At 39.8% G+C, this 25,104-nt stretch overlaps 2 protein-coding genes across 3 annotated transcripts; both read left to right on the top strand.

Annotated features, from left to right (window-relative positions):
* Positions 1-724: 724 nt before the first annotated feature.
* LOC124282354 (sulfotransferase 1C2-like) lies at positions 725-21,459 on the top strand. 2 transcript variants are annotated; one of them, XM_046718324.1, is made up of 7 exons: positions 17,208-17,292; positions 17,865-18,032; positions 18,816-18,972; positions 19,168-19,352; positions 19,661-19,764; positions 20,968-21,148; positions 21,332-21,459. In XM_046718324.1, exons 2-7 carry the CDS (start codon positions 17,870-17,872, stop codon positions 21,427-21,429), a joined length of 888 nt encoding a protein of 295 aa, XP_046574280.1. In that variant the 5' UTR covers positions 17,208-17,292; positions 17,865-17,869; the 3' UTR covers positions 21,430-21,459. The 2 variants fall into 2 exon arrangements, with proteins under 2 accessions (XP_046574281.1, XP_046574280.1); XM_046718325.1 differs by lacking the exons at positions 17,208-17,292; positions 17,865-18,032 and adding an exon at positions 725-802.
* Positions 4,137-6,154, top strand: LOC124282334 (sulfotransferase 1C2-like). Its single transcript, XM_046718300.1, has 3 exons — positions 4,137-4,299; positions 4,750-4,948; positions 5,929-6,154. Exons 1-3 carry the CDS (start codon positions 4,137-4,139, stop codon positions 6,152-6,154), a joined length of 588 nt encoding a protein of 195 aa, XP_046574256.1.
* Positions 21,460-25,104: the final 3,645 nt, after the last annotated feature.

Below are 25,104 nucleotides of genomic sequence, written 5' to 3'. Positions count from 1 at the left end.
AAACACTGACGCACAATAACTTTTCTGTGTTATCAAGCATAATGTTATTGGACTGCATTCATGTGTATCACTTTCCGGTTTCTTGCATGCTTGAAAGGGATTAAACTCACTGCACAGATAGATGTATAACATAAAGTTCACGGTTTCTTAGTGGATATTTAAGGAGGAACCACCTCACAGTTTATTACATTGACTACGAGGGAATCTGCTTCACGTGCATTCTCTGCTTTCTGTTTTCTTGGTTGTTTTGGAAGATGCAGCTTGACTATTGTGACAGTTTGTGGCAAGCATTATCTATCATCAGAATGAAGTTTATTCGCCGTCATCCTTTCCAACATTCAGACCGTGTTAGGATCCACTTTCTATGTCTTGCCACAGTTAACCTTGAATTCTTTCAAACAATTCCTTTGATGTGTTCAACCATCACGACTGACTGATAGACATATCTTTGTTACGTAGTTGACATTGCACAGTGCACTCACGTTTGCGCAGAGTATATTTATATGGAATAGTTTTGGAAATTTCGTTCATTTAGGATTTACTGTTCCTTATTTATCTATCTGAATGTTCATCCTATAGTGTTGATAATATATATTTGCGGATTGTTTCTCCCCGATCATTTCGTCACACTTTCCCAAAATGTCGACCCCAGCTGAGGTAGAAATGGCGGGCGGGTTTACATACGGCCTTACAGATATAGATGGTATTGTTGAAATGGCTTTAATTGCAGATCACTTAAGAAAATTGAAGTCTTGTCGCCTCCGGGAAGATGACATACTTTTGTGCACATACCCTAAGTCAGGTAACACCGTTGTTGAATATATGTGGCGGAATGACGGTTTATGTGACTGAAAAGAATGGTCTTAAGCCGGTCAGCTAAATCAAGTTGTTTGGTCTAATTCAGGAGGACTTTCAGTGACAAAGAACATCTAAATGCAACAGTATTGTAATATTTTCTACAACAAGGTACACATTTGACTCGGGAGATCCTCAACATGGTCGTGGCAGGCAAGGCTGAGTACGCCAAACACTGGCAGAACTCAGCCTGGCTGGAATACAGGACTCAGGAAGATCTGGAGGCATTGGCATCACCAAGAATATTCCACACACATCTCCGCCCAATGTATTTAATAATATCTTCGGCGTAGAGTTATACATGACTTCTTCTATGGACTGCTTGGGTTTTTTTTACACAAAATTCCCTTACATTTCTTGGTCTGCATATCACTTTGTGGCCATCAAGATCATCTGATTTCAATCCCATCGAACGCGTGTAGAATGCCTTCGCGCCTTGAGCCGTCAACCCAGGATTGTTCAAGAGCTGGGCACATATTACAGCAGTGGTGCAGGTTGCCAATGCTAATGCTGTGTTAAGGGGTTAGGCAGTCAGTGAGACAGGGTTGCATTGCTGTTGGCTCCCTGGCTGGTCCCTGTAAAAAAATGGTGTCCGCCCGGGAAAGCCACATTTGAAAAAAACAATTGCCGCTAAAGACACATTTCAAGTACAAACCTCGGTGCCGCGAACCGCCGCGAGTATGGTTATCAATACCGTTTTCTTCAAATAAGAGCCACCCATTGATCAGAACGGATTAAAATTGTTTTAGTGACTTGTCCTTTCTTTGTTTAGTTAACATATGATAGGCGGCTTCTTTATTCTCGTTGAAATTTATAGTTGATAACATATGTTCTGAGATAAAATGATACATGCTAATGGTTGGTACGATTGGTATATCGTGTCAGCAGAGAAGTTTGGACAATAATGTTTCTTAAAAACAGCTATGAAATGGAAAGAATTTGCCGTCACATATGTGACTGTTGATATATTTGTGCAATAAATGGTCATTCTTAAGTCTAACTTTGTTTTCATTTTATTTTTTGTTGTTGAGTTTTTAGCATGAATGTAAACGTAATAACTGAGGCAACCAAAACTCTTATCTCAAACAGTTATACGACAAGGATAATACATTGAATTGACCCTCCCATAAGTAAGAATGCTTCAAAGAAATAATTAGTTGTATAACCATAATTAATTCGTAAAAGGGGTTTGGGTACCTACGTGAGGCAGCTAGTTTGCGTGATCTGGTCATTTCTCCTCGAACAATTCAACAGGATTTCTCATAATTTTTCATAATGAATATTTCACATTATTTACGGTAACATGGATAAGCCAATAGCGCATTTCCGGGAGAGCCACATTCAAACGATCACCCAACCATGTCCATTGCCGGTTAAACCACACCAATTTCAACTCTGTTTTTCTTAAATGTGGCTTTCCCCGGCTGTAACCGAAAAATTACCGAGTGGCGATACTGTTGACTCTGAAAGGGGCACCAGGCGCGACGTAATGCCTAGTCTTGTTTCAGTGTACGCCCAACCAGATCTATCCAATAGCAACACATTTGCTCTATCTGGGTATGTTTAGGACGTACAAAAACACATAGCAAGTTTCTTCTTTATTCAGTATAGGTTAATGGTTTGAACATTCTACCTGATAAACCTGACTTCAAATTGTAATGGGGAATAGAGGCACGAAACTATAAACGTAAACCGTGTACAAACCGGTTTAATCCATTGTTTTATGGTTGGAAATCTTCCAAGAAACACAGAATCACGATGAGTGATATAAACACCTGAACGAATAATTACGTCACATACCTATTTAATCATCAACACAACAGTATGAAAAAAACCACATTAAACAAACAATATGCTATTCTTCTACAGAATAACGCAGAACAAGTCACGTCTATTCTGTTCTCAACCAATCATGAGACGATGGTCCCTATCTCCACTATGCACATTTGCTGTCACTCTACATGCCAGCGCAAGGGCTTTAATTATGTTCTGTATGTTTCAGTTCCTTATGGTTCGATATTTCACCATATTCAGAAATTGGGAAACGTTTCAGCAATGCAGAAAGGATGTGATATATGCCATTGTCAGTACGAAGACATGAAGCAGATAAACTGTCATAAGGCCAGGACAATTAGTCAGGTGTTTTAGAAATGCTTAACTGTATAACAAATGACGTTTAACCTTCCGGAGAAAATGTTATCACCTACTTCACTTGAACAAAAAATACAAACAGAGATGTATGTGAGATTTATGATAATTTACAAACAGAAATCATTTACCAATAACTTGGCTGAAATCCACTGTTATGATGGTCTTGCATTTGCAGCAATTCATTATAGGACGCGCCATGGGGTCAAAATTAATAATTCACAAATTCACAAATGCATAAAGAGTCACATAACGAGACAGGAGTCAGGGGACACGGGGGTCATCAATAGCGAATGAGACCACCCTGGGCATCCCTAAACGTTAATGACGGTCTTCTGCTCGAGACGGCGCACGTGGACGACCCGACCTTGGGCGATCAGAAGTGGGGCCAGTTTGTTGTAGTCACACACACAGTACGACGGCTGCATCCCATTGCTCTTGCGACGTCAATAACTGATCCTCCCGCTTGCAACATGCCAACGGCACGTTAACGTTGCACATTTGTCAACCCTGGCATTTCAAGTACAGTTAGAACTGTGGTTTAAAAGTGTTTTTATTCAATTCTTGAGGCCAATGCAAACACGTGCATATGAAGAAAACTTCGATGCGAAGATCACGTGATCGACCGCATGTGCAAAACCTGATTTGACACTAACGTCATTTGCACGACAAATGGATGGGTTTGAGTGGGTTTTGCTAACGTTTTTCTAGAGTCGATAGATAGGGATCCCATTTCGGATACATAGATGTATCATCAGAGACAAAATATTCATTATTTTTCAAATTACATTTTGTGAAGTTTCTTTTTTGACTCAGTATATATTTCTTGTGCAACACACAGTGTATGTGTATGGACTTCGGGTTTGAGATCCATGAAGGACCAGAAACGATTCTAATATCAACTAACGGTGTATTGTCCACATTCCCTCCTGAGATTACCCAATGCCATTATATTAATACAAAATATGGCTGGGTTGCATTAATTAATCAATTCACTAGTATAATAACTCGTACCTATGCACACATTCGTGTTTATCTCGCAAAAGGTCAAGTGTAATAAGTCTGCAATACTAAAATATAAAGTTAGGTGATACTGATACTTTCAGTAGTTTGATTTACAGTTAATTGTCAAGATGTCGACCCCAGCAGAACGAGGCATGGCGGCCGGCTGGAATGTTAAGCTTGTTATGGTAGATGATGTTGTTGAGGCAGATCTTCTGACAGACAACTTGAAGACAATGAAATCTCGTTCCGTGAGAGACGATGACATCTTTCTGTGTACATATCCAAAGGCTGGTGAGATCACAACAGGATTACCACTATTGATATTAACATATCTCTATCTGAAAGACTGGATGAATGCATGAAATTATAATACAACATAGAAACAAAAAAGAACACCGAAAACAGTAAATGTGTGCCGTTTGCTGGGCCCGGCAAGTGTAAGTCGGTGTTTTATTCCCATGACGTCATACAAGACTTGAACTTTTGGTACATTTTGTAACATTGCGAGGAGATCGACTTAAGGGGATACAGGAAGGACTAGTGTCAGAGTGAGGTATGCTTTGTTAAAAATTGCACATAGTTTCTCAATGGGATTTCAGACGGTGTTGATCGGGAAAAGGAACAAACTGTGACGCACAGGGTGGAAGAAGTGCAAGAATCTTGAGTCCGCCGATAACACCCATTTCACCTCATTTCTAGTATGCCATGCAAGAGGAACACTGAGAATGTGAACGTTTTTAGATATCGATGTGCATGTCATCTCTGCTATTGCTGCCCCTCAAGGTACGCACTGGACTTGGGAGATCCTCAACATGATTGTGGCAGGGAAGGCCGAGTACGCCAAACACTGGCAGAATTCTACCTGGCTGGAATACAGGACGGAGGAAGAACTGGATGAACTGGCATCACCAAGGATATTTCACACCCACCTGCGTCCAAGGTAGTGTATGCGTTTGTCTGAATTGTACCCTGTAAGAAAAGACCAAAACCACAACCTGCCAACATCCTTACAAGTCAGAGATCATAACTATGTTTGTTCATACTCTCGCAAAGGTGAAGATAGACCATACAATCTGAACACATCCCCTAAATATCCATGATTCTAACTTGCATGTATTTTGGTTCAGTAGATATTGCAGATACATTCTACATTACGTCTTGGATAACATTCTACTCAAGTATGTATTCAAGCATTAAGACTGTGTACTCGGCCTGAGTGAGCATATGTGTTCAATTTTGTGCAGTTTTAACAATATTCAAGCAATGTCACGGCGGTGGACACCAGAAATGGGCTTCACAAATTGCACGCATGTGGGGAATCGAACCCGGTTCTTCGGCGTGTCGAATTCGGCCTGAAGCACGTCCGGAAGAGAGCATTACATAATATCACAAGTACTTTGACTTGATTGACTTGATTGAGTTCGATAGCGTATATCGTTGGTAATGTTTGTATCGAGACCTATACGCGTTCCTAAGGGTTGACACATGGGTCCTGGATATCTGTTCTTACTGGCAAGACCTGCGAAGGTCCGGGTTAGAATTGGCCTTCAGTAACCCATGCTTGTCGTAACGGGATGGGGTGGTCAGGCTTGCAGACTTGGTTGACACATGTCATCGGTTCCCCATTTCGCAGATCGATGCTCATGCTTTTGATCAGCGGATTGTCTGGTCCAGACTCGATTATTTACAAACCACCGCCATATAGCTGGAATATTGCTGAGTGCGGCGTAAAACTAAACTCACTCTTACTGTCAACGTTTAATGAGGTAAATAAATAAGTGAAGGCTAATTCATCGGAGGAAATCTTTTATTCACTTTCGACACCAGAACGCAACCCAGCATTGAAGATAAAAAAAGGTCCACTTTCTTTCCCTCAGTACATATTGGATAGTGTCTATATACTTATGTTCACCATTTTAGACAGATGCCAATGCTGTTATGGAAACGTGGTTGCAAAGTGGTGTATGTCGAGCGGAACATCAAAGACTGCGCTGTGTCGTCCTATAGTCAGGTCAGCCAGCAGGTGTGGAAAGAAGACCCAAGGCGGGAAGTCACATTCATTGGATCCTGGGACGACTATCTCACAGCCTACCGGGACGGGTGTGGTTCGTATGTCTTCATACTTCGTATTGTTGCTCAAAACTGAAGTGAGTGAGTGATTGAGTAAATATTTAACGCCACATCGGCAATATCTCAGCCATGTCGTGCCTAAAACAATTTATACAATAAAAAATGAAAACATTTGGAAGAGTAAAACATCTCGACAATGGACAGTAAAAATACTATTAGTATCACAGATATGAATATAAAACTAACCTGTAAAACTGAAACATTTTAATTAATACAAAACACGGGCTATAAATCGCTGAAGGTAGATCACTCAAAACTTTAAATTCAAAGGACAATAACTGAATAATAGTTCTCATTCGCCGATTTCGAAAACAGGAGGAAGATGTTTACAACCCATCAAAATTCTAGACTCACTTAAGGCACTCACTAAATGTTATGTATGCATATGTGGTTACACCCGAAGGTGAATTTCACCACTAACTTGGGGAAACCAACTACAAACCTTATGCAGATGAATTGCACGAGGGTCATGCATCAGATTACTTTTCAATTTTGCAGGACTAACTGTTCCGCCTCAGGGACTAAGAGTCAAACCTTTCCTTTCTGCTGCTGGCATTGAGCTAGAAAAAATATATCTCCTTCCCGTCTGCTTTCGTGTCCTCCTTGGCAATTAGTTAGACAAGAAGTTGACCTAACACTGACAACATTTAAAAAATCGGAAACAAATGAAGTACAATATAAACAAGAATATTATCAATTAAAACGTAAAAATAGTAAATGCAAATTCTTATTTACAGATGGGTCAAAGGATGGTGGTGCCGTGGCTTATGCCACTGTCATTTGATCCAGAACAATATCTTGTCGACTACCAAATAACAGCTCTATTTCCACAGCAGAAGCTCATGCCATATTAGCAGCTCTTAAATATATAAATAACACCGGAAATATAAACAATACATAATCTATCCGATTCTCTTCGTGCCTTCAGGCTATAAAAAATAAATTCTTGTAAATATCCACCCTTAATAGAAATTATTTGAATTGTAAAATGATATTGCTTCTGGCCAATGCGACATCATCTTTTGCTGGTTACCCAGCCATGTTGGCATTTCTGGGAACACAATAGCTGATCTCCTGCCAAGGCAGCACTCAACAAATCTGTGAAACCACTTCTTATCCCATACTCAGATTACAAACGCTGATGCAGAAGAAGTGGGGCACTCAAGTAGGTAAAAATAAATTACAAGCTATAAAACCTTATATTGGTTACACCTACTTGGGTTGTCAGTCCAGATTTGAGGAGACCATTATGTCGTATTTTCATTTTATTTAGGAAATATAATTATTAGATTAATTTTGAATAATATGTTTTGTAAATAGATAAATGGTATTCTAAACATGGTAGTATAAATTAACAACTGCGATTGCTAGTGGCTGTATCCTCGAAGGGGGTTAAAGTATCGTAAAATTATTGTCCTACTGAGAGGATACATAAGTCCCAAATCTTTCAACCTTAAATTTAAACTGACCATTTTTTTAAACATAGTATTTGTGTTCTTTTAAATTTTGGCTAAATAGTGGCATACAATCGCCAGCGGATGAAGGGATGGTGTAAATCCAGCTGGGGTCCATGCAGGTATCAAAGTCACTGCAAGTCCCCATGGTCCCTGGTATGGTGATCTACCTTCAGTTGTTGGCGACCTATAGCCCATTTTTATATTGTATTTGCTTTGTAAATGAAATATTTTTAAATTGACTAGCTAGTTTAGGCCATCTGAGATATTCTAGATATTTTACAGTCATTCGATGACTGATATTGTAATAGTTTATATTCATTGTGTATTTAACACTTTTCTCATCACTGTATGGCTAAAATATTTACGTTAAATTTTAACTTACTCACTCATTAACACTAACTGGGCTAACTCCACAAAATCATCCTGTTGCTAGTGTATCTTAATTATGTTTCAGTACCTTTTGGATCCATATTTGATCACGTTAATGACTGGAAGAACATTTCGGCTGTGCATGATGGATTTGAGATATACATAGTACAATTCGAAGATATGAAACAGGTGATATGCCTCAACATGTGTTCCCATGTCTGTTGTTATTGTTTTGGCTTCAATGTCAATATGATGACTTTGACACAAGATAAAAAAACATATATATGATACATGTACGACTCTTCTTAGTTGGATATTAAAGCTCAGATGAAAGAATGAACTTGATGGGTTACCTTCACAGGAAATCTTGACGTTTTAACAACATTCGTAAATATTCTAAGTGCAAACTGTAGTTTTGAAATACAGACTATAATTATTCATATAGCCTCAACTAATTAAATTATGACAGGGTTTACTATAGAATGTGTAAAGCCCTTAATTTGACATATAGTCAGGTTTATAAAGTTGTAAACAAATCAGTTACCTCAGGGGACGTCTCAAAATCAAAACCAGGTAGGAAGCACAAGCTGGATAGCTTTGATAAGGGTGTCATACGCCGTGCAATTTATAAGCTGTATGAACGCAAAATCCCAACTACATGTGCTAAAATACAACATGAGATCAAAGATACAATAAATGTCTCGAAAACAACACTTATTGTAGCTCTGGTAGAAATGGCCATGGGGTTCAGGTACACCAAAGGGGAGATGACAGAGCTGTGTTTAGAGAAAAGCACTTAATCATGTCCATGCAATTAGCTTATCTCAGAACATTTGAAGAATACCGCAATTTGGGATTTCAAATTATATACCTTGATGAAACCTGGTGTAATAAAAATCACTCAACCGAACGTAGTGGCTTCCTTCACATTGTTGTGAGGCACCAGTGTTACCATCAGGTAAAGGTACACGCCTGATCATCTTGCACGTTGGTACCTGTAGAAAGGGACTGATTGGGGGTTGGGACTTTGTTTTTTGAGGCCAAGAAATCTGATGGTGATGACCATAGCGAAATGAATAGGCAGGTATTTTTGGATTGGTTCGAACATCAGCTTTATCATTTTGGATAACGCCAGTTACCATAACCTGCGTGTCCCTGGTACCATCAAACCCACCATGAGCAATCTCAAGGCTCAGTTGCAGGATTTTGTCACTTCCTGTAACGTGCATTACAGGCAATCAGAAACAAGGCCCCAGATCATGGAAAACATCTGGCAGCACAAAAAGCCAATCCAGTACATCACTGACTAACTAGCTGCAAAACAAGGCCGATAGTTCTGCGTACACCAGTACGGCACTGTGAGCTCAATCCAATCGAGCTGATATGGGGTAACTGTAAGAATTGTATCGCTCGCAATAATACCGCATTCACGCTTTTAGACGTTACAGAGCTTGCGTATGCTTCTTTTGCGAGAATTAACCCAGAAGTGTGGCGAAAGGCAGAAGACCGTGTTCTCAAAATCGAGGACAAATACGGTCTACGGGACGGCGTACTGCGTTAACGTCAGCCGAGTTTCACCTGTTCTAATTGGGCTAGCGTCCTCGACCAGCAGTGGCACTGACACTTGATATTTTGAGACGGCCTCTGACATGCACTGCCCGTGCGTTACATCACGCTGTCACCCTGTCTGCCTGCCAGGTGGGTCACAGTATATAGTTTGTTTCTTTGAAGTCTTTCTACCATGGAATTTTGTCTAAGTTTTTCGATATTTTACGAGTAATCCTTATGATTTGGGAATGGTACATCGTGATTACTCTTATGCCATATAAAGTAGACTGACTGACTGAGTTTGGTTTTACGACGCTTTTAGCAATATTCCAGCAACATCCCGGCGGGGACACCAGAAATGGGCTTCACACATTGTGTCCATGTGGGGATTCGAACCCGGGTCTTCGGCGTGACGAGCCTCCGCTTTTACCATTAGGCTACTCCACCGCCCCACATATAAGGTAGAGGTTGTATGAATGAGTATATATGTTTTTTTAATATGAAATATCAGCTATTATCAATGAATTGAAAAAAGGCATTTCGCAAGCATTTCTGGCCTTACTTTAGTGACTTCCCTTTACGTGTGTTTATTACGAGTTGTACCATAAATGCGTCGTCACTTTTCAAGTGTGATTTATTGTCACATGTTCATGATATGTAGTCATAAGGCTTTCGGCATAGTTATATTGTGGATGTGGAAAGGGCATCACTGCTTAAATTTACAGGGTCACCTAAGAATTTGTGTAGTTTCAGGTTAAACTGCAATAAAATATACCCAGCATTACAAGAAAGGTTACACTTTCATTGCATGCTGGTAATTAAGCTTGTGTAGTTTTGAACACAATTGTAAACCAAAAGTCACTGTGTTCTTTAATCTGATTGGTTGAAAAACGTGATCAAATGGTATTTGATTCCCGGAAATTCTCTGCGTATTAATACATACAAACATCGCTCACACCATTGTATTGTTACGTCGTCAGCTGTGATGACGTCATTAAAATCATATTGTGACGTAAAGTCCGAATGACGTCACAAATGAGCAGTTCCAGATGCTACCATGGGACACAGCCGAAACGGCCGGCTGATGACATTTCACTGCTGTACCCGTACTCGATGTCAATGAGAGCAGACACAAAAAACGTGTGTGAACTTTTTGGTTTACTTTCGTGTTTGCAATGTCGATAAACATCATGTGTTGGCCAATTTCCTGGTGTTATTGAGTATTTGAAACACGGGGATATTTCATTTGAAACCTCCGGCTAACGCCGTCGGTTCCAAATACTCCATGACACCCGGAAATTGGCCAACACATGGTCTTTAGTTCCTAAGAGGATCCTGGCTAGAACTGATCAGCAGCAGCCCAGTCTTGTCAAATGAGGCGACTGAAGGGGTGGTCGCGTTAGATTATGCTTCTAATTCCACACCAATTGTGTATATAAAGATGCTCACTATGTCAATCACTGGATTGTGTGGTCAAAACTAGATCATTTACAGACCGCCGTTAGATGCCTGAAATAACACTGAATACGGTGTTATGCAAGAAACAAATGCACAGAGCATAAGAAATGCGCTCTTCCTTTGCAAGAACTGTGTGGCGGAAATAAGGAGAATGGGTGAATATCTCGATCGCCCCCTTCCTGAAGAAAGGTATCGGGAGATAGCTGAAGCATGTTCCTTTAAGAATCTCAAAGAGGCCAGTGAGAAGATCAAGGACCAGACTTACCATGTCCCCTGGGAGGAGGGAATAAGTGGCTATTTTAGAAAAGGTTATTGTGATTAAAATATAAAACAAGATGACTGAGATTCTGCTTGTCAGCCGATACTAATAATGCAGTCAAGTTATGGCGAGGTGAAATACGTGTTTGGGTATGAGTTAAAAGTTTGACTGGTCTGACCAACCGCTACGAAATAAAATACATCTGTTAGCAGATGTTATATGGTCTCAAATGTGTAGGTCAAGCATTTGTAGTAAACGAACTATTGAGTTTTGTGTTTTGTGTAATTGTACTTTGAACTTTGAACGTTATTTGCCAATATGAGGGAACTCCTGTAGGAGGCATGCCTGACGTTTGTCAGTTTGGATAAACATGTTAACACGGATATCGAGTTTGACATATCTCGAGGTACGCTTTTGGGTACGGCAAAACGAAACTACCATTGCACCCAGAAGCACGGGGCAACGCATGTACAACGTTGTGCTAGGAAAAGCACCATGGTTTTCTTGCACACTAAAACATCGTGAGTGAATGGGTGATTATGGTTTTACGCCGCTTTTAGCAGTATTCTAGCAATATCACGGCGGGGGACACCAGAAATTGGCTCCATACTTTGTACCAGTGTGTGGAATTGAACCCAGAAACTGACAAAAGGAAGCAGTAGAATTCATATACACATAAAACGTTAGACAATGTACTTTCAACTGGCAGCATGTGTGATCAGAGACATGTAATTAATATCGTCATTGTCAAATCGATACATGTACGAACATATGATGACTTCATGATTCATGCATGTGAATTCATCTGTAGAAACAACGACCAGGCATTCTGCATTTGCATGTTACATGTATATCAGGTGACTGGAAAAACTCGTTCACAGTTGCACAGAGTGAGGAATTCGATCGAAAACAAGATCTGACGATGAAGCAAAAGTAAACACGATATGGATCAGAGGAGTGGAGAGCCACATAGAAGTTTTTGGTTACAACAAAGCTATGTGGAAGAATAACTTGTAGATGTTGCATTTTGTATGTCGTAGCTGAAGCTTATATTTTACGTACATCACTGGTGAATGACGACATAACTGGATGTTGTCCAGTCGTGTTACTTATGGTTCACGTTTCATTTCATTTCGTCTTTTTGATATATTTAGTTGAATGAAAAGAATACACCTCGATCATCCAAAGAAAAGAACTTCACTGTACGAAATACTGCCTTTCAAGACCGAAATGAATTGGAATTGAGACGCATGCAATGATGTGTGAGATTTCTGAAGTGTAGTATCAGATCAAATTCAGTGAAATGCAAAATACCTATAGAAAGAGACGTAACCTCGTCGTACAGAGCGTCTGTCATTACGTAAATGTATAATCTGGACTCATGCATGAGTGTCACCACGATTTCTCTTTGATTGAGACATATATTTTACAATAAACGTGCTCTCATAAGGACGTTCGATTTAGAGATCACAATTCACGCTGGTACTGAAACAATAAAGTGACAATATAACATTCTTAGTTGTTTGTATTGTTATACCTTTCCATTTGAACTGTTTGAAGCACAGGTATTGGAGCATAATGAGGAGTTCCGGAGTTAGGCAACAGCCGAAACACAACCAACACGAAGTACCAAACAGAAACACAAATAAGCCAGTCAAAAAACGACATTTATGTTTGAGGTAAGATAATATACTTAATTAATTACAAAGGTTAAATGAGTTGTTTAAAGTACATATTTCTTCATTACATTAATTACGTCACAGCATCAGACTTAAAACAGGCAATTTATCATACACCTGACATAGTTACAACTTATAAGTTATAGATCAATTTCTAAGTAGTTCACAATGAGAGGCCTGCTCACCCGGGAAAACAGATCTCTCAGATTTGAGTTACCTGGATAAGGGTGATGCCTCTGAACCTTCCGATGTTGAACAATTAATGAAGCAGTCACTAGCAGCCCTGAAAGGCAACTGAGTACTCAGGATTATAGGTGCAGCTGTAAATTAGCTTTTCGAAATACGCTTAAGGATGAACTGTCTTAACTTGCCGAGCAAACGAAGCAAGTGGAAAGTGGCGTGGTCTAGAAGAAGTCCAAATTAGACGAGAAAAATGAGGTAATACAACATATGGCTGGTATATACGATAGAACAAAGCATGGTTTCTCTGATAAAGCTGGAGAGTCGTCAAGACTGTGGTTGACATTGCCAAATCAGTTGAGGTGGATACGTCCCTGGTTCTTTGACGTCAGTCATCGTGTCCCAAGATTTCCATTAAGTACCCAGTCGAACCTAAGGCCCATACTTATGATGTTCGTCAGTAGTGCTACAGAGCGAAATCCACTCGCCAATAGATCTAAGCTGAACCATAAAATCAACCACAGCCTTACAGAAACCAAAGTATCCTCGGCAAAAGAGTCAAGGACCCAAAAATAGAATCAACTGGTTAACTGGATGGCTAATTGTAGCAAACCTAAAGATGAGAACTTATGAAAGTGACAACAAAATCTCACTTACAGGAAGACTTTGACAAAACTAGACATCTAATGCTCATAGATCTCAGGCAAACCTCAAATGCTAAGCATTCAAATAATGATAACATGTACCTTGACTGCATAGGCTCTTTCCTTGGATTGACCCTGTGCTAAAGACCTGGATCACACTTGCCACAGGCGCCGTACGATAAAGTAATCTACGATTTTCTGTACGATGTTTTAGGCATCGTGGGCGACCGAGGGCAAAGACTTTTGTGTTCACATGATCTAAGGGCATCGTGTGATTTCCTTGGGGAATGACCGAGGCAAACCTGCATGGAGGCTGCACAGAAGTCGTACGAAAAGCGTGCGGTTTCTGTAACGGTCTACGCAGCTACTGCACGGACATTGTACGGAGCCCCTGCGGCGTCCATGCGGAAGCTGACCGGAGATCATACGGTGATGGTGCAGTTGCGATTGTAGGAACATTTAGCCGACAGTTAAAATAACAAAAATACTACGTTTTAAAAATCTGATAACTCTAAATTTAACTTTGAAGGTTTTGGGACTTACGTACCCTCTCAGGAGGACAATAATTTTACAATACTTGAAGCCACCAACAATCTAAGTTACCAATCTAAACTATCAATCACAAAAGACATCTATTTACACAAACTCTTAATCAAAGTTAATCAATCAAGTCAATTTCTTTTTAAAAAAAACAAGAATTAAATGATAATGAACAGTGGTAAAAAGATCCTGACTGTTTTCACATTGACATATTCACCCCTTATTATGGAACCAGGCATAAGAAAGACTAGCACCTGTTCTTATAAACGTTTGGAGCGGTGCGGTGGCCTAGTGGTTAAAGCGTTCGCTCGTCACGACGAAGACCCAGGTGAGATTCCCTACATGGGTAAAAAGTGAGAAGTTTTTGTATGAAGTTGTGATATTGCTGGAATGTACTTGCTAAAATCGGCGTAAAACAGAACTCACTCACTCTTATAAAATTGTAAAATGCATCTTGTAAAATACATCGTCATGTTTGATGATCGACTTATGCACAGTATGCAGTACCTGTCCGTTTCGGTTAATAATTTAATTACGTTGTTTGATTTAATGAAAGGCAAATCTAGGATCTGGTAGTTAATTACATGTGTGTAATTATGGGTGCTTAGAATATATACATATAGGTACAGGCGTGTATTGCATTCGTGCATCTGGTGAACTAGCAATGTATGGGCAAGTGCGCGGCGATGAGTAATATGTTCTTATCGCTGACAATGATTTAATTTAATCTAAATATTGTCATAGCAATTCATCCAGAAATTACTATCACATTATATCAACAGCTTGCGGCCCTATTGTAATAAATGTATTGTGTACTGTAAGGTGCTTGCCACACTCCATTGTCATCTCTTTTTTCGCATTTCTGTTGTGGATATCCCCATGAGAGCATCTAATTAATAACTGACGGTCATGTTTCAACCTGTGAAAATATATTTCATTTACAAAGCAGCAATTTGAAATGAAAATGTACCGGACCATCTGTCTGTTTTGCGGAACATAGGTCATTCGGATATACATAACCATCTACCTACACAAAACAGTATGTATTTGTTCTCAGCGTCTATATGCTTAAGCTGTGCAAAGAACCACCTGTCACCGCAAATACTTACACTATATGATTGTGACATCAATCCAACAAGAAATACCTATTTTTAAGTCGGTCAATTGAAAAAACCAATGGATTGTATTATGATTCACTATAACACCGAATGAGTGAGTGAGTGAGTTATGATATAACGTCACATCGGCAATTTTTCAGCCATATCATGATGGGAATAAATTGGACATTTATTACCAATATGACTATATAATGAAACCTGTCGCCAAAGGACATTTAAACAGTAAAACAACTAGACCACCACACACACACACAAACAAAACTACTATCTATCTCTAAAACTGGATTTCAAATTTGGACAGTACAATTAAAACGGGATATAGATGGCCAGCAACCGAAAATAGATCACTATAACACCGAATGAAATACCACTTAACAAATTTTGCGTATGCTTTAATTGTGTAGCGCCGCAATGAAAAAAACCCATCTGGGTCAGACAATTTAGTGATAGATATCATAAGCATCGCCATGCGAAATTGAGACACATGGTCAACAGAACCAGTATTGCGGGATTAGTTTCAAGATAAGGAAACAGACGTCATGCACTCTTAAAAAAAACCCCAATAAACGCATAGGTGATTTTGAGAATATTGGACTCATGTAGCTGCGGTAAACACAATAAAATATGCTTTAATAAATTTATTTCAAAAACGTCATCTTTGTGTGATTATGAACAGCTTTAGCGCCAAAGCGAAGCAATTTAAAAGTTTGCCCTTTTAGAAGTTTTTGAAGAAATGTTCGCCAAAACGTTACCCAAAAAACATGCAAAGCAAAAAAAGTAAGCGGAATCGATCAATATAGAAAGGCAAACGTTGTGTTTAATTTTGTCGTAGTGTTTTCCTGGAAAAGAGGAAATCATCATGCCACGACTGAGTGCCGCCAATCGAAACATCGCCATAGGCCGCCTTGAAGCCGGGGAGTCGCAGTCTGCAGTTGCTCGACGTTCACCAGGGCACCATATCCCGCCTTTGTAATCGTTTCCTGCAGACCAAGTCCGTTGAAGATCGCCCGAGAAGCGGCCGTCCAAGGTTTACCCAAGCTCATGACCGCTACATCCGGGATGCTCACTTGCGTCATCGCCTTGCCACAGCCGTGGAAAATGCACCACATCCTTGGTTTGAGAAGAATTCCAGACCAACCTGTCGGGAATCGATTAGGTGAAGTGGGTATTCAACCAAGAAGGCCAGTTCGCCCCTGTTTTGAGAGACTTCCATAGTCGAATCCAGAACTGGAACCTTAAAAAACTGGAGGGGTTTCTGGTTCAGTGAAGAATTACGATTTCGCCTTCAACGGCGAGATGAACAGCGTGTTTACCGTCGGAGAAATGAACGTTTTCCCCAAAAAGTATTCGACAGGTCGGCAGATTCGGTGCAGAGGTGTCATGGTGTGACTTGGGATATCCAGCACACATCTGATTTAGTAGTCGTTCAGGGGAATTTGGCATCAAACCGGTATATCAACAAAGTTCTTGCACCTAGTTCTTGTCCTAGTCTTGTCCTCATCAACAGGCTGCAACATTGCTGATGCGGAGTTTAGCAATATTTACTCACTCACTTACTCATTTCATCAAGAGACGGTTGTGCAATATACCGTACACGATAGTATTATATCCACAGCGTACGAAAACCTGTATGTAACTTTATTCTTATTCATTTATAAATTTACAACGTTTTGGGGTCACGATATGGCTGAAATACTGCCATGTGACTTTAAATATCAACTCACTCACTCGCTAAAACCTGTCAAACACCCCTACAACGCAAGAGGGGAATCTTCATATACTCATATACTATCTTCATGACCTATATATCAGGAAACGTAGTTGTGTCATACAGGCGGTGTGTTGCAGCTGGAACGGATAGAACACATTACAACTGTATTGAACAATCGTTGATCTTGGATTGTAAGTACATTGTAATGTTTACTGCTTGAAGACATCTTGTTTCTGACACTGTTATTGCCTGTTGAGCAGTATTATGCATTATGTACTAGCGTGTAGTGATTCGCAATTGTGCGCTGTCCCAAATAAGCTCACCAGTCAGACTAAAAAGAGAATGTGCAGTGTCACGATTACGTTTCAACATGAGGTTAATTCCTTCCTTGTCTCAAGTCCTCTTCTCCAAATGTGACGAACATGCATCCTCAGACTGATAACTGTCAGTCGGACTGACTGGTATTCCTCAAATATGTGCAGTTCGTGCGACGGATGCATGGGGGTACATTTACCCACCATCTGCCACAGCTGAGGAATCCCATGACTCACATAAATGCAACACATAGGAGGGATATTGTGTCGACAGCGTGTGAAAGCTTATTTCTTGAGAGAACAGGTCCTACACAGCATTATACCATGACTACAGTACATACTGGATTCTGATTGGTTAATTATAGTAATTCAGAGGTATATAATCGCATTATACAGATCTCGGATTTAACGTGCACAGTCACACAGTCACACTCACTTTAATATGTTAGTCGAGATGGCGACGCCAGCGGAAAAAGCAGCTGCGGCCGGGTTGAATGCTGACCTGGTGATGCTTGATGGGTGTGTGCAAGCAAAGTTCTTCGTGGACAGGTTAAAGAAAGTAAAGGATCTTCCCATCCGCGAAGATGACATCTTACTATGCACATACCCGAAGTCAGGTACTATCACGTTGACATAGATATGAATAATAACATTGACTATTTATGCCTTCAAAGGACAAGAGAACATGAATAATATGTCAAGTCATCTGAAAAATGAATGGTTGCTAAAGATCTATTTATCTCACGATCCAATATTTCGACTTACCTATGTAAGGCCTAGTTGAGTACTCGTGGAAAAGATGGCTTTGATTCCAATCTGTGGCGTACCCTCACTATTACATTGCAAAACGATGGTTGAAAAGGCGCACCATCCTTTCCACTCACATATTAACTAACTCGTCAGTAAAGCATGATCATTTTCTGTCATTTAATAACTTGCAACAAATGTCACAGGAAGATGAATATTAATTCTATTGAGTTATGGAACAAGAAGATACACAAATTAAGGTAAACTTGTTATGGAATTTGTTATGGCGATGAACAGTATTGTCTCAACCATCCTTTTATTTCCAAATCTCTGAGAAAACATATTTGAGTTTAGATTACATTTCGTACTTTGCATAATCAAATTTCTTTTGAAAACTCAAGACAATGTCTGAGAAATTAGGAAGAAAGAAGTAAAAACAGTCAGAGGATTTAACGATCAAGTAGACTCCCAGTTTAAATCTTAATTCAAACAATATGCTTCTCAACCTGTCATATATGTTCCCCCAATCATATTGATCAGACTATATATACAACTGCTTTTGAACACATGTGAAAATGTGCACCATTTTAGGTATCGATTTCCATGGCATAATGGAGTTTATTTGGCCATCTCTCTTATTACTGACACTAAAGGTACACACTGGACTTGGGAGATACTCAACATGATCGTGGCTGGAAAGGCTGAGTACGCGAAACACTGGCAGAACTCAGCCTGGCTGGAATACAGGACGGAGGAAGAACTGGAGGCACTGGCATCACCAAGGATCCTCCACACCCACCTGCGTCCAAGGTATGAAACAAATCTTGATACAAATTAGCAAATGTGTATATCGGAATAGGAATATATTATTTGTCCAATGAACACCTTAAAGTAGAAACTATATGAATCTGTTATGTGTGAGTTGAAGTATAAATGCTATTCAGGTTTGTCGGTTGGTTTCCAACTGCAAGTCCAAATTCTATTCTATAACCTTATAAACTACAGCCAACTACCCGAGACAGTATGGGACAAACGATGTAACGTTGTGTACGTCAGGAGGAATCCAAAGGACTGCGTGGTGTCGTCATTCAGTCAATTGTCCAAACAGATCTGGAAGGACAACCCTACTGGCAAACCTAGTTATACTGGAACCTGGGACGACTTCATTGATCTTTACCTAAACGGATGCAGTAGGTGTCTATCATCAAGGGATGTGTTCCAACATGTAGTATTGATGTTGTTGTATTGATAATGTTTACTACATAAGATATACATTTTGGGACACTTTAGAAGATGCTTACTGACGTCTCCACCCAAATATTACTGTAATAATAATCGCAACTTTATTCAAACGAAACTAAAGACCTGAAAGTGTATATTTTTACACATGATGCAATCAACAGCACGAGTACCACAAACATCGTTATATTATAAATCGTTATATTTACCACTGTATCATTAACATATGTCTAAATATCCTTTGCTATGTTTGTTTAAGTACCCCCAGGGCCCTATTTCGAACACACCATTGAATGGACCAACATTTCTGAAGCCAAGGAAAACTTTGAAATGTGCAAAGTGCACTATGAAGACATGAAACAGGTACGCATATAGACATGTGTGGTAAGATGTTACAGTATTTTCCTACATGTGAGAGAGGTGCGGCAGGTCTGTATTGTGTGCACAGGCCTCTATATATTCTCTCTGAACGATTTTTGTAAATGTATAACGAATGTCTGCAAATATGTAACGAGTGCTGTGTTACTTATTCATTTGCTGTTCATCTAATGTACAATTCAATGACATGATTGATTTATGGTATAAACAGGTACCACCGCTGGCCTTTTCCGTGGTATTACTACAACTGAAGTCTCAGATAGGTTCGGCATTGTCATGCGTATAGTGCGTTACATTGTGTAGATGTTTCATGCCAGTACCTCATTTTCAATTGAAATGCGAACTCAGGTCGAAGGACACTCTAAGTTGGCATTGTGTTGATTACGGGGTTGCTTCACAAGTATTTCGCAATCAATAGTATATATCTCCATTTCCAACAGGAATATAAATAAAATGGATGTACACTTTTATTCTGAACCATACATTTACCACAATAAAAGGTTGTACCATTCCCACCACGACCAGGTAAATTATCTTCATTCTTTTTGTATGACAAATATTTCATTGGCATATCATTCTGAACACGTTTTATGTGTTTACCTATTTTGCTATATATTTGTAATTAATCAATCTGTTTAATTTGAATTTGATATTCACAAAGCTAACAAAACCTACGGAAGAGTGTTTAGTGCCAAATCGTGGCCTCAACGTAAGCAACTCCTTTATGTTATGATAACTTTTACATCTCTTCACTTTCACTGAAATTACTAACCGATTGCAGTCACTATAACATAATGTGAAAGAACGGTATAAGACTGGCTCCCTCTGATATGTGCAAAATCTGTTCAACAATGAATACCAGGAACAAACAAATATTGTATGCCCTTATTTCCCGAATCCGCAAAACAGTGGTATTCAGCAAAGAATGGTATTCACTTTCAGTATAGTCAGAAACAATTTGGCAATGTATTAAACTCCCTTATATGCCCTGTTTATATACTGTGGCATTTTGCTGGATTTCTCAGTCTGTAAATACTCTTCACATGCAAATAAAGTTTGATGTTTGAAGTTTCAAGACTAGGAAGACTGCCCCGAGAAGATGCACACATACGCAAGTAAAGGTCTATATAATACAACTATAGAAGACATAGGTCCAGTAATATTATCATGGAATTGTTTCCTTTGCAGGATTGCGTTCGGGAAATACGAAGAATGGCAGATTACTTTGGCCGACCACTGTCGGATAAAACATACCAGGACATATCCGAGGCATGCTCCTTTAAGAATCTCAAGCATGCTAACGAGAAACTCAAAGACCAGACCTACCACTTTCAATGGCAAGATGATTCAAGTGGATACTTCAGAAAAGGTAATGGGGCAGTTCAAGGAGAAAGCTGAGGTATATGGCAATACATCAAGTTTGTATTCTTTGTGTGTCTCCGCTGTTTCAAGAAATAACGTTAACATCCAGCCAATCCACACTTTTTTATTTGCAGAATTGGTAAGTTGGTATGATACATATTTATGAAACTAAAGACATATTGTGTTTCAGGCACAACTGGTGATTGGAAGAACTGGTTGACGGTGGCCCAGAGCGAGCGTTTTGATAGAGTATACGAAGAAAGGTTGAATGAAACATTTCCCTATTAACATCGGTGGAAAGAATGAATCATCGTTAGCCATTTGTGTTTAAATGTACAGTACATTCCCTTTCTCTACAATACCGCAGATGCTGTTGTCAAAGACAAACATCTTTGTCCTACAGTTTATGATTGAAATATGTGAACAGATGAGATTTTGATCTTGTTATCGAAGGGTTATGTGATGACTAGTTTTCTGAGGCGTGATTGATCGTTGGCCTTCGCCAGTTTTATATCCATGACGAGGATTTTCTCACCTGTACATAAATGCTGTAACCATGTCTCGTTGAAAAATTATGATACCCGCAGACTTGGAGGTGCCATACTCATGCCATATTGCCTTGCCTACTGGTAGGATTAATGGTGCTCTATACATGTCAACACGTAGACCAGTATTGTTTAAGGAATTGGTATTTATACATACTCGTAAACTGAAGTCCAATCATTGTGTTACCCAATTAATCGTAAATAAAATTGGTTTCAATGTTGTCCGCAATACTAAATCTGTCCTTGAAAGTTCCTCCAGTTAGAACAGGGTCTGCATTGAGAGCAGTGGTCGGTGTTTTGACCACGGTACTTGATTACGGCTTGGTCTGTCATCCGACAATGCCAGAGCTTTTGAGACCTATTAGTCTGTTGTTTAACGCCGCATTCAGCAGTATTCTAGCTATATGGAGTCTGGATGAGACAACCAAGTGATCAACCGAATGAACATCATTACACAATTTGGATACGATGACATTTGTCAACAAAGTGAGCAAGCCTGACAACCCGACAACCCGATCCCGCTAGTCTTACGACAAGCATGGGTTGCTGCAGACCAATTCTTACATGAATCTTCAGAGGTTTGAAATTTTGCACAGTCTACGTGGCATACATTTCACAACGTACTTATATACAAATTGTTTGATTAGGCCGTTCCCTACGTCTTTGTCTTGTCCTCCATATGGACAAAATGGTTGTGTAATATGATAAGGGTAATGCCATTTTTGAGGGCATTATCATTTGCAGAAGCCCGAGGTCTTCCATTAACTGCCCGACGAAGGAGGGCAGTTGATTAAGACCGAGGGCTTCTGCAAATGATAATGCCCTCAAAAATAGCATTACCGTTATTATTGCTAAAATACATGGAATTTGTGTTGAAAAGAAAAAGGAAACAATGAAGGTATTTGACTGTAAGTTTACCCAAATCAACTTCTGACAGGGTTGACCGCCCGAATGCAATTACGTCATCGAACAATCCAAGTGACGTCACAACAGAAAGTGACGATATTCGACCTTGGCCTTTGACAAGACCATAGCCTGCAACATGTCAAGCTATGACAGTGTTCGGTTTTGGTCCATCAACAGTTTTAATAGTGCAATTGTTAAGGTTAGCACCAACAAGAAAGCCAATATTTCCGCTATTTAAAGCGGGAATTTGGGTTGCTTTGACTTGTTTGACCCAGAATATCTGCCAGTCGAAAGCCACTAATGTCGAACTATGACGTCACTTTACAACACAACTGTTAGTGGCCCGTCGTTAAGGTTGAGCGGTCCAATATCATTTGCAGCGGACCGCAAATTTCTGATAACGGGAGGGCCGTTTCATGATAATTCCATGTATTTTAGCTATAAATCATGGTAGTAGTATGTCCACAGCATACTGTGAAAGCTATTTTCAAACACGTCCTCCTCGCGGAGTGTGTGGGTGTGGGGTGGGCGTGGGGATTAAAACCCATTTAGCTCTAACAGGGCTAGTTACCTCATCGGCAGTAGTCGTGGATGTTTAAAGAAACTGTACGAGCACTCACTTCACCTGGGTTATCCGTTGCCCTGTTTCAGCGAAATGAGCAGTGTCAAATTCACCCTGTTTGATCAGATCCTCCGGTCCCCACCCAATCAACGTGCAATAAGTATGAGTTGAGGTAATATATCTGTGCAACAAGCATCAATGCAGGAGGAATGTTTGTAAAGTGATAGCCCCGTGACGTATATATTCGCACTATGTATTTGTGTCATACGGGCGGTGTATTGCAACTGGAGCCGATTACATGTACATTACAAACGCATTGAACGATCATTTATCTTCGAGTGTAAGTACAGTGTGATGTTGATTGCTTGACGACAGTCTTTTAGTGACACTGTCATTCTTCATTCTGACCTCCAGGTGATAAAGCCACTGGCGGTGCTTCTATTCTCGCGAGGCAGGTTGTTATCCATAGCCCTGTTTTTCTTAAAAGCAATCATCAGGGTTTTGCTGTCCGACTGACTTTACTTTAAATTTCTTGAGGACTTCATTTCAAACAAAAATGTATGCATATGTCATGATTGATCTGTCACATATTTACACCCTGGATCGGGAACTTTTTCTTCACTCGATCTCCATATATTTATAGTGAGTGAGTGATTGAGTTACAATTTATAGCGACTTTGGCAATATTTCAGCCATAACGTGACTAAAAAGGATCATATGTACACAATTTATAATGTTATATCTTAGAATCTGTCTGTGAAGGACAGTAGAAGAAGTAGAATATCACAGTTAAAGATTTAAAACTAGCATGTGACTTTAACGTATATACTAGTTAGGACATTACAACACCCCCCCCCAAAAAAAAACATGCTATAGATAACCGGCAACTGAAGGTAGATCACCATACTAGGGACCATGGGGACTTACAGTGCCTTTGCTACCTGCTTGGACCCTAGCTGGATTTACACCACCCCCTCAGCCGCTGGCTATGGTAGGAAAATTTTGCCATAATTCAAAACAACAAATAATCTACGTTTAAAAAGCATTTTTGAGTGAAATTCACTTTGAATGTTTTGGGACTCACGTACCCGAAATATATAACAAATTTGAATGGTCAGTCCACGAATACCTGTGCGGAAGTGACACTTTCAGCTATAAACCCGAATTATTACCCGCGTACAACAAGGTGGAATTTTAATAAGGCCAACTAGCCATTATTTCAGGCACTGTGTGCTGACAACTTGAAATCTGACGTTTTTGTCAAAGGTCCGGATACGTAAAATATATATATATATTTGTTCAGGTTGTGTTCCTGCAAATGTAGATGCAAGAGGGTATATTTGCATAATCACACGGAGCACGTGACGTGTATCACTGCCCCTAGTGCGGTCTTATCATAGTGCAGTGTATTGGGACAGGACCGGAAGATCGTTGACGATCGCTGATCTTCAAAAGTAAGCGGGTGGTAATGTGGATTACTTTGAGATAGATAGATCATGCTCTTTGTGCACTGTGTTATGTTGCATTATGTAACTGCTAATGGAGTACCTATAGGTAGTGTACTACAAATGTACTTGGTTAATCTCACAGTAATGCTAAGTGTTGCATAGTCATTGAGTAGTGTAATGTTTCGTTATGTGTTGCATATTTCATAATACTAAAAACTGTTGGAAAGTTATATATAATTGTGCCACACAACCAGCGTTTTTGACTAGGCTAGACATCAGTTGTTGTTGCTGTTGACCAGTATAGCAGTTATGCATGGGCATACACAGTGGTAGAAACATTATTGACGATACTGGCAGTGAAGCACAGTGTTGTATAATACGAACTAAGTTTCGCAGTGTCATGGTTGTCAACGTTCAGCGAAAGTAGGTCGGTTCTTTCGTTATCACACGGCGGATCACCCTCACCTTTCCCGCAAATCAAACAAAATGACAAAAAAAACCA

The sequence above is a fragment of the Haliotis rubra genome, unplaced genomic scaffold (assembly GCF_003918875.1).
Source record: "Haliotis rubra isolate DU_JTF1 unplaced genomic scaffold, ASM391887v1 Scf299, whole genome shotgun sequence".
Classification (NCBI taxonomy): Eukaryota; Metazoa; Mollusca; class Gastropoda; order Lepetellida; family Haliotidae; genus Haliotis; species Haliotis rubra.
This window is presented reverse-complemented; position numbering and strand designations above follow the sequence as displayed.